This window comes from Pseudochaenichthys georgianus, chromosome 17, assembly GCF_902827115.2.
Source record: "Pseudochaenichthys georgianus chromosome 17, fPseGeo1.2, whole genome shotgun sequence".
Taxonomy (NCBI): Eukaryota; Metazoa; Chordata; class Actinopteri; order Perciformes; family Channichthyidae; genus Pseudochaenichthys; species Pseudochaenichthys georgianus.
Window position 1 is genome coordinate 41,184,103 of NC_047519.1, and position 16,058 is coordinate 41,200,160.

The 16,058-nt window shown below is 41.5% G+C and overlaps 1 protein-coding gene across 1 annotated transcript; it reads right to left on the reverse strand.

Moving 5' to 3' along the window:
- Positions 1 to 595: 595 nt before the first annotated feature.
- LOC117462879 (tripartite motif-containing protein 16-like) lies at positions 596 to 2,859 on the reverse strand. The gene has a single exon (XM_034105236.2). The coding sequence runs from the start codon at positions 2,726 to 2,728 to the stop codon at positions 968 to 970; it is 1,761 nt and encodes a 586-aa protein (XP_033961127.1). The 5' UTR covers positions 2,729 to 2,859; the 3' UTR covers positions 596 to 967.
- Between the last annotated feature and the right edge of the window lie 13,199 nt (positions 2,860 to 16,058).

A 16,058-nucleotide genomic window follows, 5' to 3' on the forward strand; every position in this document is an offset into this window, starting at 1 on the left:
TACACCTGAATATCAGCAGGAGAGGACTCTTTAAAGTAGAGACACTACATACTGATATACACCTGAACATCAGCAGGAGAGGACTCTTTAAAGTAGAGACACTACATACTGATATACACCTGAACATCAGCAGGAGAGGACTCTTTAAAGTAGAGGATACTACATACTGATATACACCTGAACATCAGCAGGAGAGGACTCTTTAAAGTAGAGACACTACATACTGATATACACCTGAACATCAGCTGGAGAGGACTCTTTAAAGTAGAGACACTACATACTGATATACACCTGAACATCAGCTGGAGAGGACTCTTTAAAGTAGAGACACTACATACTGATATACACCTGAACATCAGCAGGAGAGGACTCTTTAAAGTAGAGACACTACACATTCATTTATAATTATTTTCTTGATCCTAAAAATAAATAAAAAATGCAAATATCTTGTTTCAAATAAAAAAACAGAGATTTTTTCCTGTTAGCTCTTTTATTAACAAGAAAAACCCCAACATTTTATTTTTTTACAGACACGTAAAGGTGGCACTCATCTCACGTCTTGAAAACAGAAACACCATTTATTACAAACTCAACCTGCTGGCTTTTCTTTTAATGTGTGTTATTTCCGTCTTCAAAATGTCCTTTATGCATTCAACACATTGAGACAAAAAACATTAACAGCAAAAACAAAAGACATTTCTAATACAATATCTTCAATGAAAGAAGCTCTGGCGCTTTCTCTGCCTCGTGCTTTACAAGAGAAACAACAACATACAAATACATCAATATCGATATTCAACAAATATTTAGAGCAAAGTTGACATTTACTCACGAGAAGACGTTAAAGCACATCCCATACTGTTTGATTGACAGCTGATCTCTGTGAAGACATGAACACTCAGCTCTCAGCAACAATGATGGACGCAATGAGTTTAAGAAGTACAAGAGTTCCTCAAATGTCTTCAGGCTATTTCAGTTTACAGAACTCAGCTGTGTCTCTTTTATCACAAACCCAAACTCCAGCATGCAGCGGCCGAGTGAACGTGGTCTGGACCCTGTGGAGGAGAGTCATGGTGTCAGAGACGACGCTGTAGAAGGACAGAACACCTGCTCTGTGATCCAGGTACACGCCTACTCTGGAGGACCAAGGACCCGAGACGGTAGTTTCGATATTGTTGTAACAAAATGAATATCCGTTTTGTTTACAATCTAACGCCCAGGATTTGTCATTGAATCCAAATCTACACCCGTCCCCTTCTCTGATGATATTCTTGTATGAGACTGCTACACAAACTCTCCCCCCTCCTCGCTCCACCTCCCAGTAACACCGTCCAGTCAGACTCTCTCTGCTCAGGACCTGCGGCCATTCAGTGAACCTGTCTGGGTGACTGGAATAACACTGTTGTCCCACGAGTGTTGCTTTTCTGCCCCCCTCCGATAATACCAGCCAATCATATGCTGTGTTTGGATCCAGAGTGACTTCCTGTGAGTATCTTACGAACCCAGCTCTGGTGGTGGGCTCTGCTGCTGGCCGTAAAACATCCACTTCAGTCGGTGAGACGTTTGTCCACTCCTCTCTCAGGACGTCCTGTAGTTTGTCTCTGACTGCTGACAGGGCCGCCGTCACGTCCTCAAAGTAGTCCAGAGGACGGATGTTGATGCTGGAGGAGTGTGTAGCTTCACTGAGGGGGGCTGGCAGTGAGGAGGAGGGGTAGCTGAGCAGAAACGGGTTGTGGTCCTCTGTGTGAGACAGCAGCTCCAGCTCAGCGTCTCTCCTCTTCAGCTCAGAGATCTCCTGCTCCTGCTTCTCCTGGAGCTCTCTGACTCCACTCACTTCTCTCTCCTGCTGGGATCTGAGCTGCCGCTTCACATCAGAGCTTCTCTTCTGCACGAGACGGATCAGCTCAGTGACCGTCTCCTCACTGTCCTCCACCGCTTTGTCAGCAGAGCCATTGACGGCCTGCACCTCCTGCTGAAGCCGCTTCACCTCCTTCTCTCTGTCCTGGATCCTCTGCTGGATGTTTAGTCGACTCCCCTCCAGCTCTCTCTGCCTCCTCTCTGCTGCAGCCGACACCGTGTCGTGGCCTTTGTGTTCTTCCACAGAGCAGAGACAACAGATACTCTGCTGATCAGTGCGGCAGAACAGCTTCATCACCTCGCCGTGACGAGAGCAGATGTTCTCCTGGAGGTTCTTGGAGGGCTTCACCAGCTTGTGTTTCTTAAAAGTAGCTGCGTCATAATGAGGCTGGAGGTGTTTCTCACAATAAGAGGCCAAACACTGCAGACAGGACTTACAGGCTTTCCGTTTCCTCCCAGTGCAGATATCACAGGCCACGTATTCAGCTCCAGCATAGCAGAGATCTGCAGGAGCCGCTTGGAGTCCAGTCTTCTTCAGCTCCTCCTCTAAATCTGCTAGCATGATGTTCTTCAGCAGGACAGGCCTCGGTGAGAAGCTATTTCTACACTGAGGGCAGCTGTAGACTTCCTTCTCATCCTCTCCATCCCAGTGGGTTTTAATACAGTCCATGCAGTAGTTGTGTCCACAGGCAGTAGTCACCGGATCCTTCAGTAGATCGAGACAGATGGAACAAGAGAAGGTTTCCCGGTCCAGCTGAACTCCTTTCTGCGCCATCTCACCGCTCAGTGATAGCGAGTGTCTGAGTTTCACCTCCTGAGAGCTGAAACGAGTGTGAGTGTGATCTGAATAGCATGTGTGTGTGCAGTGCATCACTCGTTACACCCATCCTCCAGCTGCAGCTCTACGGGGGAGGGGACCAGGAAGTATGACGCAGTTCATACGGGGGAGCGTTGTTAAAGAGACAGTGCGAGTGAGAGTTCAGTGTCAGGCTGACCCAACTGTGAAAACACAAGGTGCTTTGAAGGCTGACTTAATGAGCGATTTATTTTCTAAATATATACCGTTGTATCTTATCTTTCCAGTCAGGCTGTTTTGATATAAGCAGAGTTGGAAAGTACATTTACTCAAGTATTGTAGCTCGGTAATTTATCGACATATTTATACTTTCAGTATTTCCATTTAATGCTACTTTATACTTACAGTCCACTACATTTCAGAAGCAGATATGTACTATTTTTCCTCCTGTACATTTAATTTACTTTGTGCATAAACACATGACATGATGATAGGGTATCAGGAAATACTTTACCACTAATCCACACAGTATGCAAATGTTGTCCAACTTGACCAAAGACTAAATGTTTTGACATGTATAAACAACTGGATAATATAATAACTATCGTGTCTGTATTTGTATATATGTACTGTAGTATATATAATGTTATGCAACTGTCTGTATGTGTTTTATAATTTGTATATTTATGTTTTAGGACACCCTTGAGAATGAGATGCTACATCGCAACGGGCTATCCTTCGAAAAATAAATAAATGATAATAAAATACTTTGAAAAGATCCATTCTGCATATCGAGTGATATACCTGATGGTACTTTTGTACTACCATTATGCAGAATGAGTATTTTTACTTAAACTATCAGGGTATTTTGATGCTAATACTTTGTACTTTCCCTTAACCCTCCTGTTGTGTTCGGGTGAAATCCGACCGATTTATCAATCAATCAATCAATGTTTATTTATATAGCCCAATATCACAAATGTTACATTTGTCTCAGTGGTCTTCACAGTGTGTATAGAATATCAGTATGACAATACGACACCCTCTGTCCTTAGACCCTCTGTCCTTAGACCCTCTGTCCTTAGACCCTCTGTCCTCAGACCCTCTGTCCTCAGACCCTCACATCGTACAAGGAAAAACTTCCAGAGAAAACCCAGTTTAAAGGGAACATGGGAGAAACCTCAGAGAGAGCCACAGAGGAGGGATCCCTCTCCCAGGACGGACAGACCTGCAATAGATGCCGTGTGTAAATTGAAAGATAATATATTTGCAACATAGGTAGTCCAAATGTTTGGGAATGCATGTGTGTATAATAGGAAGATTAATCCACGAGGATATCCATCCAGGACCGATGATCCAGGACCACAGCCACGACTCAAGATCCAGGGCTCACGCTCCAGGACACAGGACCGCAGGATCATCCATGACTCCGGATCCCAGCGTATATAGACACCAAAAAGAAAGACATTTGGGGAAGCTGGGTTAATGGGAACATGAGAGTACACAGGTACAGACAGAGAGAAGGAAGAAGTAAGATGTCCCCCGACAAACTAAGCCTATATCAGCAAAACTAGGGGCTGAATCTAATCAGCCCTAACTATAAGCTTTATCAAAAAGGAAGGTCTTAAGCGCACTCTTAAAAACGGATAGGGTGTCTGCCGCCCGAACACAAACTGGAAGCTGATTCCACAAATGTGGAGCTTGATAAGAAAAGGCTCTGGCTCCCACTGTACTTTTAGAGACTCTAGGAACAACCAGCAACCCTGCATTCTTGGAATGCAATGCCCTAGTAGGACAGTAGGGTATAATGAGTTATTTAAGGTAAGATGGCGCCTGCCCATTAAGGGCTTTGTAGGCGAGAAGAAGAATTTTAAATTCTATCCTGTGTTCTATAGGGAGCCAGTGTAAGGCAGCCAGAATAGGAGTAATGTGGTCCCTTTTCCTAACTCTGGTTAGTACACGAGCCGCAGCATTTTGAATCAGCTGAAGCGACTTGATTGACTTCTTGGTACTCCCTGATAATAAAGAGTTACAATAATCCAGCCTAGAAGTAACAAATGCATGGACTAGTTTCTCTGCATCGTTTTGAGGCAAGATATGCCTGATTTTTGCAATGTTACGTAGATGGAAGTAGGCGGTCCTTGAAATTGATTTTATGTGGGCGTTAAAGGATAAATCCTGATCAAATATAACACCAAGATTCCTTATAGTCTCACTGGAGGCCAAATTAATGCCATCCATAGTTAGTATATCTTTAGATAATTTGTTTCGTAGATTCTTCGGGCCAAGTACAATAACTTCAGTTTTGGTTGTGTTTAACATCAAAAAGTTTAAGGTCATCCACGTGTTTAAGTCCTTAAGGCAGTCTTGAATTGTATTTAGATGATTAATTTCATCAGGTTTGATTGATAAATATAGTTGAGTATCATCCGCATAACAATGAAAGTTTACAGAATGATTCCTTATAATATTGCCTAACGGAAGCATATATAATGTGAACAAAATAGGTCCGAGCACTGAGCCCTGTGGCACTCCATGGCTAACTTTGGTTTGCGTGGAAGATTCATCGTTGACACGAACAAACTGAGAGCGTTCAGATAGATAGGACCTAAACCAGCCTAAAGCAGTTCCCTGTATGCCAACTAAGTGCTCTAGTCTTTGCAATAGGATGTCATGGTTGATAGTATCAAATGCAGCACTGAGATCGAGCAAAACAAGAATAGAGACAAGTCCCTTGTCTGAGGCTATTAGAATGTCATTTGTGACTTTAACCAGAGCTGTCTCTGTGCTATGATGTGTTCTAAAGCCAGACTAAAAATCTTCAAATAAATCATTGTTTTTTAAGTAATCACACAACTGTTTTGCGACCGCTTTCTCAAGAATTTTTGAGAGGAACGGAATATTAGAAATAGGTCTATAGTTGGCTAAAACCTCTGGATCGAGGTTGTGCTTTTTAAGAAGCGGTTTTATCACTGCTACTTTGAATGATTGTGGAACATAGCCTGATAATAAAGACATATTCATAATATTTAATAAAGAAGTGCTAATTAATGGAAAAACTTCCTTCAACAGCTTAGTTGGAATTGGGTCTAACATGCACGTTGATGGTTTAGAAGAGAGAATCATTGAATTTAATTGTTCAAGGTTTATGGCTGAAAAGCATTCTAGTTTACTATCCAGTGTAATATTAGAACTTACGTTTCCGGGAGCTGTTGATAACTGGTCAAAGGCAAGAGGTCATTAATTTTGTTTCTAAGAGTAACAATTTTATCGTTAAAAAAGCACATAAAATCATTACTACTGAGTGCTATGGGAATAGAAGGCTCAATGGAGCTGTAGCTCTCGGTCAGCCTGGCTACAGTGCTGAAAAGAAATCTTGCATTATTCTTATTCTCATCTATGAATGAAGAGTAGTAGGCTGCTCTCGCTTTACGCAGTGCTTTCTTATATTCATTGAGAGTAATATGCCAAATTAAACGAGATTCTTCAAGTTTAGTGGAACGCCATATCCTTTCAAGTTGTCCTTTCATTTTACTACTTTCATCAATCATAACTTTTTTGTTTTACATTCGATTGCATTAAGGCTTTATGATATACTTCACAGTAGACATTTGAACATATACAATTGCAGATCACCACTTTCATTGCATTTTGGATGATTTAGTCAACTTTGTAACACCCATGGTGTTCCCGGTAAAAAATTACCGCCATAAAGAAAAGGAATTAGTAACCATCCGGATCAGATAAAACACACACACACTAAATATGTTTCCCCCCTCTGCTTATCTTTCTTACAGTGCAGACGCTTTTCTGCTTGCTCTTGCCTCTGCTTACTTTTTATGCTGATTTTCCTATTCTTATTCTCTGAATACTTCGAGCAGCGGCTCCTGGACATTAACCTATCACTGGGACAGTTCATCTTCGTAAATAGACGGAGGTTTTCAGCCATATTTCAACATTTTTACGGCGACCCCAGTCTTACAGTAGCGTGGCCTAGCAACAGCTAAAGCCTGGTAGGCTACTGCATGCTATTTAGCTTAAGCTAGTTGGTAGAAAAATGCCTCCGTTCTCTACAGATGACTTCCACAAACTTCTACAGAAGATGGCCGTGCTGGAAATGAAAATGCAACGGCTGGAAGTTAACGTGGAAGTGAATGGACTATGTTGTGGGAATGACACCACTTTACCAGTGTTGCAAAATAATGGAAAAGGGTATGCTAACGCACAGCTAGTTAGCAGCTACAAGGATTCCAAGGAACAGGAGGGCTGTGTACCGGGTAATACATCTACAAGTGGTGGTCCTCCCTGGAACTCTCTGGGTGCAAAGCCTAAGAGTAAATCATTTTCATGGGATTTGGGAGGAAGGATAACGGGCAGAGCCCAACACTCTGAAATGTGTGATGCGACCGGCTGGCCTGCATTGTTACCACCCAAGAGGAGCGCCTCTTCAACCCCTATACAGCCGTGGACAGCTGCTAAAGGGAGAATTACAAAAAATCCTCCTAAACCACCAAGTGTGCCAATCCAGAACAGATACGCTCCGCTGAAGGAGAGCCGGAGATCTCTTTCTGATGACCTGGATAACCCGTCCTCTTCACACAGCAGGGTAAGGACCAATAGCTACTCCAAAAGTAAAAGGCTAGAGGGAAAGCGAACGACTGGGCCTGAAACTCTGATTGTGGGTGACTCTGCTGTAAGAGATGTAAAAGGTCTGTGTAATAAGAACAACACCAAAGTACTCTGTTTTCCCAAGGATGTGGTCTCTGACTTGGCTGAGAAGATCCTGCATATTGGGGCTGAACATCCGACTGTGAAGAATGTGGTTCTGCACATTGGAACAAATGATGTTGAGAAACAACAGTCAGAAGTGCTGAAAAAAGACTTTAAATGTGTGTTGGAAACTGCCAGCTCTCTAAATGCAGAGGTGTTCATCAGTGGCCCTCTACCGCCAGTCAGAAGAGGAGTGGAGAGATTCAGCAGATTGTTTGCACTGAACACCTGGCTTTCAACTGTCTGTACTGACCATTCTGTTCATTTTATTGACAATTTTAACTTTTTCTGGGATCGCAGACATCTTTTCAAGGCAAATGGAGTTTGCCTGTACAAGTCAGGAGTGAAATTGTTTATCTCTAACATATTCAACTGCCTGCGTCATCAATCTGTTCCCCCTGCCAAGGACAAGCGGCAAGAGGAATCAAAACAGGAGATAGACACAACACATCGCTCAGAAAACCCTGAAGAATTATCACTGCACCCGCCTGAGGAATGTTCTGATTATGGGAGACATATGAGACACACGGAGGAGTCCCCACCGCCCGTCACCCCCCCCCCTGTCAACGCCTTTGAGGATACTCCGTTCACCCTTTCGCCCTCGCCCACCCTCCTGAAGATCGTGGAACACAAGAAGGAGATACAGAGGGCTGGCACCGATTCCTTCCTGGATTTCAAAGACCAGACTAAGGCGATACGCAGGGCTGGCAGCATGTCCTTTACCCCCGCTCCTCAACGACGGCCACCAAAATCACCAAAGCAGAGACGCGCACCATCTCTCCCGGCTTCATCACCATGCCTACCACAATCATCCAAACCAAAACAATCTGCAAACTGATATCTGCTGGGTCCAGGCTCAAGGGCGTATGGCACTCTCAACTCTTTCCAGGACATGCCGGGGCCCTGCCTGCCAGTAGCTTTGCCGATATCTGTGTTGATAGGTAATAGATTAAGAGCGGTAAATCATCTTAGATACAGGAAGCGCTCAAACGTTTGTGTGAGTTTATCTAATTTAGCAGTGATTCCATGTCAGCCACAGCTTGTTACAAAAAACATGACTGATAGTGTGTTTAACGAACTTAAACTATCTTTATTAAATGTCAGGTCTTTGGCAGGAAAAACATTTTTAATCAATGATTTTATCACTGAGCACAATCTCGATTTTATGTTTTTAACAGAAACTTGGATTGAACAAAATAACAGTGCAGCTGTTCTTATCGAATCAACCCCTCCCAACTTTAGTTTTATGAGTCAGGAAAGAATGCATAAGAAAGGGGGTGGAGTTGCTATTCTGTTCAATGATTCCCTTCAATGCAGGAAGACATCGTATGGAAACTTTGATTCTTTTGAATATGTGGCCCTTCAGCTGAAATGCTCCTCTCGAGCTCTGTTCCTAAATATCTATAGGCCACCCAAATACTGTGCAAGCTTTTTTGATGACCTTACTGAACTGCTGTCTATAGTGTGTATTAGTGTTGCACGGTGTACCGATACTTGAAAGGTACCGCGATACCCTTTCGTTAAAAACGGTACGATTCCTCCGTTTCATTAGTATCGGTACTTTAAGAATGACGGGGAAAAGTACTCCCGTGAAAAAGCGCCGTTTTAATAAGAGCCGTGTGTGTTCAGCGCTGTGTGTTCAGCGCTCTGCTTCCACTCCCTGCACTGCAGCCGTGCCTGCAGTCCCGCTCCTCTCAAGCACGTTCTAAGTCCCTCCCCTCTCTCGTGCACGCGGCCACGCGCTAGCTGCCAGAGCATGTGAGAAAACGAGAATACTCTGTTACAGTAAAAGTACTGCATTCAAAATGTTCCTCAAGTAAAAGTATTAAAGTAGCGACAGTAAAAGTAGTCATTGTGCAGATTGGTCCATTTCAGAATAATATATATGATGTGTTTTATAATGATTGTTCATGAAAGTGTTCTCAAAGCTGGTAAAGGTGCAGCTAGTTTGAATCTTGTGGATTTACTCCAGGTGGAACTAAAGTCTGATTTACCACTTGATTATATTTCACATCATTCATCCACATCTGTGAAGTAACTAAAGGGATTAATATATGTAGTGGAGTAAAAGTACACCATGTACCTCTGAACTGTAGTGGATTAGAAGTACACAGTAGTAAAAGAAACATTGAAATACTTAAATAAAGTACAAGTATCTCAAAATTGTACCCAAGTAGTACTTGAGTTTATGAACTTAGTTACTTTACACCAGTTGCTATAAAGATAGAAAGACTAAGCCTTGCACAGAGGCATGAAAATACATTTTCAAAATGCTCAACAGTGCTGCCAAAATGTTAAACTCACTGCTACACAATTAAAATAAATGCTTTTATATATATTTATATTAGATGTGACTCTTTGGGGTTTCTGTTCTTAGTAACACTGCTGCTTTAGTTGTTCCGACTGCTAAAATCATCTGTTATTCCTAATTTTAAAGCCGATATTCCGTGTTTCCCTTTTTTTAAGAAAAGTATCGAAAAAGAATCGGAATCGCAATTCTTGACTTGGTATCGGTATCGAAACCAAAATGTTGGTATCGTGACAACACTAGTGTGTATTGACTTTGACCGTCTAGTCATTGTTGGTGATTTTAACATCCATGTTGACAACCCCCAGGACAGAGGGGCTAAAGAACTGTTTTGTGTTCTTGATAGCTATGGACTGACTCAGCATGTGACGGAGCCCACGCACAATAAGGGGCACACTCTGGACTTAATTATCTCAAAGGGTCTGAATATCTCTAAGGTTGTGGTGACTGATGTTGCGCTGTCTGACCATTCCTGTGTTTTCTTTGAGAGCTCTATTTCTGTTCACACAAGTGTTCAAAAAGAGGTAACCACAAAGCGATGTTTAACTGAAAATACTAGGGAAATGTTTACTCAGAATTTTTCTTCCACACTTGCCCCTGCTAACATCTCAGTAAATGAGCTGGTAGATCATTTTAATTCAAAAATTAAAAATGTTATAGATGCCATTGCTCCAATTAAGGTAAAGGAAGTGACTGGGAAGAAAATATCTCCATGGAGAAAGGCCATGACCGTTAAAACAGAAAAAAGAGAATGTCGAAAAGCTGAACGCAGGTGGCGAAAAACAAATCTCTAGGTTCACTTTGAAATTTATAAAGAGAGACTTGGCCTTTATAATTTGGAATTGAAAAACGCACGACAATCATTCTTCTCTGACATCATTACCAAAAACAAAAACAACGCACGTGCCTTGTTTGCTACCGTCAACAGACTAACTAACCCCCCAGTGTCAGTAGCCTCTGAATTTCTATCCACCAGGGCGTGCAATGATTTTGCCTCCTTTTTCACTGACAAAATTCAGAAAATCAGACAAGCAGTCAGTGCCTCTGCATCAGGAACAGCAAATGTGTTGTCTCTGTGTCCACTTAACATCAATTCAGACATCATGACACAATTCCATCAGATTAATGATAAAAACCTAGAGGACATTATACAACTTCTGAAGTCCTCCTCCTGCTGCCTTGATATTATTCCAACAGGATTTTTCAAAGATGTTTTTCGTTGCATGGCCTCAGAACTACTTCATATAGTAAACAAATCTCTTCACTCAGGTATTTTTCCACAGGCCCTGAAAACTGCAGTCATTAAACCGCTCTTAAAAAAGAATAATCTAGATGCTTCAGTAATGAACAATTACAGGCCCATATCAAACCTCCCATTTCTAGGTAAAATCATTGAAAAAGTTGTTTTTCAACAGTTGAGTAATTTCTTGCATTTAAATGGTTGTTTCGATGTGTTCCAGTCAGGCTTTCGTCCAAACCACAGCACTGGGACTGCTCTTGTAAAGGTCTTTAACGACATCCACTTAAACACAGACAGTGGCAGAACTTCAGTGTTAGTATTATTAGATCTCAGTGCTGCGTTTGACACTGTTGACCACAGCATATTACTCGACCGACTGGAAAACTGGGTGGGACTTTCGGAAACAGTTCTAAATTGGTTTGAATCCTACTTAAAGGACAGAAACAACTTTGTTTCTATAGGTAAATACACATCTGAGTTGACAAATATGACATGTGGGGTTCCTCAAGGCTCCATCTTGGGGCCTCTTCTCTTTAACATCTACATGCTACCACTGGCTCAGATAATGAAGAACAACAAAATAAGTTACCATAGCAATGCAGATGACACACAAATTTACGTAACAATTTCACCAGGAGACTATGCTCCAGTTAAAACACTGAGTAAGTGCATTGAACAAATCAATGACTGGATGTGTCAGAACTTTCTCCAATTAAACAAAGATAAAACTGAGGTAATGGTTTTTGGAGCAAAGGCAGAACGTTTAAAAGTTAGCGCTGAGCTTCAGTGTGCAATGTTCAAACCAACAGATAAAGCCAGAAATCTAGGTGTAGTCATGGACTCTGACCTGAGTTTCAACAGTCACATTAAAACAGTTACTAAATCAGCCTGCTATCACCTAAAGAATATATCTAGGATTAAAAGACTAATGTCACAGCAGGATTTGGAAAAACTTGTCCATGCTTTTATCTTCAGTAGACTCGACTACTGCAATGGTGTCTTCACAGGTCTCACTAAAACATCTATTCGGAAGCTGCAGCTGATTCAGAACGCCGCTGCTCGAGTCCTCACTAACACTAAGAAAGTGGATCACATCACTCCTGTTCTGAAGTCTTCACACTGGCTTCCTGTGTGTCAAAGAATAGATTTCTAAATACTGCTGCTGGTTTATAAAGCACTGAATGGTTTAGGCCCAAAATACATTACTGACCTCTTGCTAAATTATGAACAATCCAGATCTCTCAGGTCTTCAGGGACTGGTCAGCTTTCTGTCCCCAGAGTCAGAACTAAACATGGTAAAGCAGCGTTCAGTTATTATTTTCCAAATATCTGGAACAAACTCCCAGAAACCTGCAGGTCCGCTGCAACTCTGACGACTTTTAAATCCAGGCTGAAGACTTTTCTTTTTGTCGCTGCTTTTATTTGAACTATTCATATCTTAAACTGCACTGTAACTTTTATCCATGTACTTTCTCTTGTAATGTTTAATTGAACTATTTATATTTTAGACTGCACTGTAACTTTTATCCATGTATTTTTTTTCTTAATGTTTATTTGATTAGCTTTTCTTTTTTAATGCTTAATGTCTTTCATTTTTTTTTTTTTGTAAAGCACTTTGAATTGCCTTGCGTTGAAAAGTGCTCTATAAATAAACTTGCCTTGCCTTATGTGCCCATCCCCCCACATGGATCACACCTGGCACACGCAGTACATGTTCAGTGTCTATTCTTTGTATATTTACTGCAGTTTTTCATGTATACCAGTAGTCTGATACAATATGTACAGTTTGAAAGGGTGTTAAATTAAAATTGGTGGTGATTAATGGTTTTTGTGTTAATGTAATAGCAGTTAAAACAGGACCGGTCAAATTTGACCGTGAACACCAAAGTAAGGGGGGAAACGAAGACAATAGGAGGGTTAAGTCATTTTTTAAATTCAGGTCCTTTAATTGTAATTAATTATTTTAGAACCATAGTACTTGTACTTTCATTTAATTAAAGGATCTGAGTACTTCTTCCAACACTGGCAATAAGCTATGTGAATAAAACATTTACAAGGTTCTTTGAAAACTTTGTTCACACCCACTAAACATTGGATCCAGATTACAAACATGACACTGGGTGCAGGGGAACCAGGTTGAATAAGAGGATTACAAATAGAACATAATAATTTGGATTAGTAAATAATGTTTTGCCTTTTCACTTGTCTTTGAGATAAAAAAATAAATCAATCAATGGATAAATTCTGACAAAGTTTTCATGATAACTTAAAGGGGCCGAATTCTGCTCATTTTCAGGTTCATTTTAGTATTTAGTAAGTACTCCTCTGCTGATGTTCAGGTGTACAGTATATTAGTATGTAGTGTCTCTACTTTAAAGAGTCCTCTCCTGCTGATGTTCAGGTGTATATCAGTATGTAGTGTCTCTACTTTAAAGAGTCCTCTCCTGCTGATGTTCAGGTGTATATCAGTATGTAGTGTCTCTACTTTAAAGAGTCCTCTCCTGCAGATGTTCAGGTGTATATCAGTATGTAGTGTCTCTACTTTAAAGAGTCCTCTCCTGCTGATGTTCAGGTGTATATCAGTGTCTCTACTTTAAAGAGTCCTCTCCTGCTGATGTTCAGGTGTATATCAGTATGTAGTGTCTCTACTTTAAAGAGTCCTCTCCTGCTGATGTTCAGGTGTATATCAGTATGTAGTGTCTCTACTTTAAAGAGTCCTCTCCTGCTGATGTTCAGGTGTATATCAGTATGTAGTGTCTCTACTTTAAAGAGTCCTCTCCTGCTGCTGTTCAGGTGTATATCAGTATGTAGTGTCTCTACTTTAAAGAGTCCGCTCCTGCTGATGTTCAGGTGTATATCAGTATGTAGTGTCTCTACTTTAAAGAGTCCTCTCCTGCTGATGTTCAGGTGTATATCAGTATGTAGTGTCTCTACTTTAAAGAGTCCTCTCCTGCTGATGTTCAGGTGTATATCAGTATGTAGTGTCTCTACTTTAAAGAGTCCTCTCCTGCTGATGTTCAGGTGTATATCAGTATGTAGTGTCTCTACTTTAAAGAGTCCTCTCCTGATGATGTTCAGGTGCATATCAGTATGTAGTGTCTCTACTTTAAAGAGTCCTCTCCTGCTGATGACACGCAAATTCGTGAAGCGTTCCTCATTTTTAGATCATTGATAGACATGCACCCCTGCGTACATTTAGAGTAAAGGGACGAGACAATCCTTGGTTTTCTGCTGAGCTGTCTAGTCTCCTGCATGAGAGAAACAAGGCCTGGGCAAAGGCTAGGAAATCAGACTCAGAGGCAGAAGGCCTGCATTTGAGGCAGCTAAGAAATAGCTTCACTTCAAATGTCAAAAGTGCTAAATCAAAGTACTATTTGTCAGTTACCACAAATAATCGGAATAATCCTGGAACATTTTGGAAAGCCATTAAATCGTTATCCACCGGCGATATCCGTAATGAGCTACCTCCGTGCCTCACCACAGCATCTGGCTCTATATCAGACAGGGCCACCATGCTCAATTGCTTTAATGAGCATTTTGTGTCCTGTGGTTCTCTGTTTGATTCTGTTTCTAACTCTGCTTCTGTGAACACCCCAATCCGTGACTCTGAACAACGTGGTCTGGAAAACCCTTTCAGTTTTACCCCTTTTACTGTTGATGTTGTTCGTGAAGTCTTAACTAAGCTAGATCCTAAGAAACCGGCTGGCCCGGACAACGTAGAACCTTTCTTTTTAAAGATAGCTGCAGATTTTATTGCTCCACCTCTTACTACTCTTTTTAACCTCTCCCTCAGCACTAACACAATTCCAAAAGTATGGAAGTCAGCGTATGTCCTGCCTTTGCTAAAAGGAGGGGAGGCAACTATTTTAAATAACTATAGGCCAATCTCTAAATTGTCAGTTCTGGCGAAGGTTCTTGACCGCCTAGTGAGTGAACAGGTAAAGGAGTTTTTATGTATAAATGACATCCTGTCTAAACATCAGTCAGACTTCAGAAAGCAACACAGCACCATCACTGCGACAATGAAAGTGGTGAATGACATTACTACTATTTCAGATAATAAGCAGAGTTGTGCAGCTCTGTTTATTGACCTTTCCAAAGCGTTTGACACCGTCAATCATTGCATCTTAAAGCAGAGGCTACTCAGTATTGGCATATCCAGCCTTGCAGTGGGTGGTTTGTGAACTACCTCTCTGAAAGGTCCCAATGTGTTCACTTTGATGGGCTGTCTTCTGAGTGGTTAAACGTTGCTAATGGTGTTCCTCAAGGTTCTGTTTTAGGACCACTTTTATTCTCCATCTACATCAACAGTTTAGGTGAAAATGTGGATGAAGCTACTTTACATTTCTATGCGGATGATACTGTGATGTATTGTGCAGGTCCCTCCATTAAAGAGGCTGGTGTTAAATTACAGACTGTTTTTAACATTATTCAGACTCAGCTCGCTGAACTTAAGCTTCTTTTAAATGTTGAGAAAACCAAGGTAATGCTATTTTCAAAAGCTAAAAAGACTCCAGTGACTGCTTTAGATATTGTAACTACGCAAGGAATAAAACTTGAAGTGGTTACCTGTTATAAATACCTTGGTATCTGGCTTGATGATTGTCTCTCTTTTAAACTTCATGTCAATAACCTGCTTAAAAAGCTGAGGGTTAGGCTAGGGTACTTTTTCAGAAACAAGTCCTGTTTCTCGCTTGAGGCCTGGAAAAGGCTCTGTGACCTTTTTACCTGTGCTGGACTATGGGGATCTGGTCTATACGAATGCACCTGCCAATTGCCTGGTCAAGTTAGATGCTGCGTATCACAGCGCACTGAGATTTGTGACAAACTGTAAAGCATTAACCCATCACTGTACCCTGTATGCAAGGGCTGGTTTGCTTTCACTAACTGTACGGAGGCTCAGTCACTGGTACATTTTCATATACAAAGCCATGTTAGGGAAACTTCCATCTTATATCTGCTCCCTGACCTCACGGAGAATTGTAAGTGGCTACTGCCTGAGATCGAATGCTGTGGTTTTATTAAATGTACCAACTGCTAGGACTGTCTTAGGGAGGACAGCTTTTAGATGCGCAGCTCCTCTGTCT

Excerpts from the sequence above, each read along its gene's own strand:
- LOC117462879 (XM_034105236.2), bottom strand. The coding sequence starts at position 2,728 with ATGCACTGCACACACACATGCTATTCAGATCACACTCACACTCGTTTC.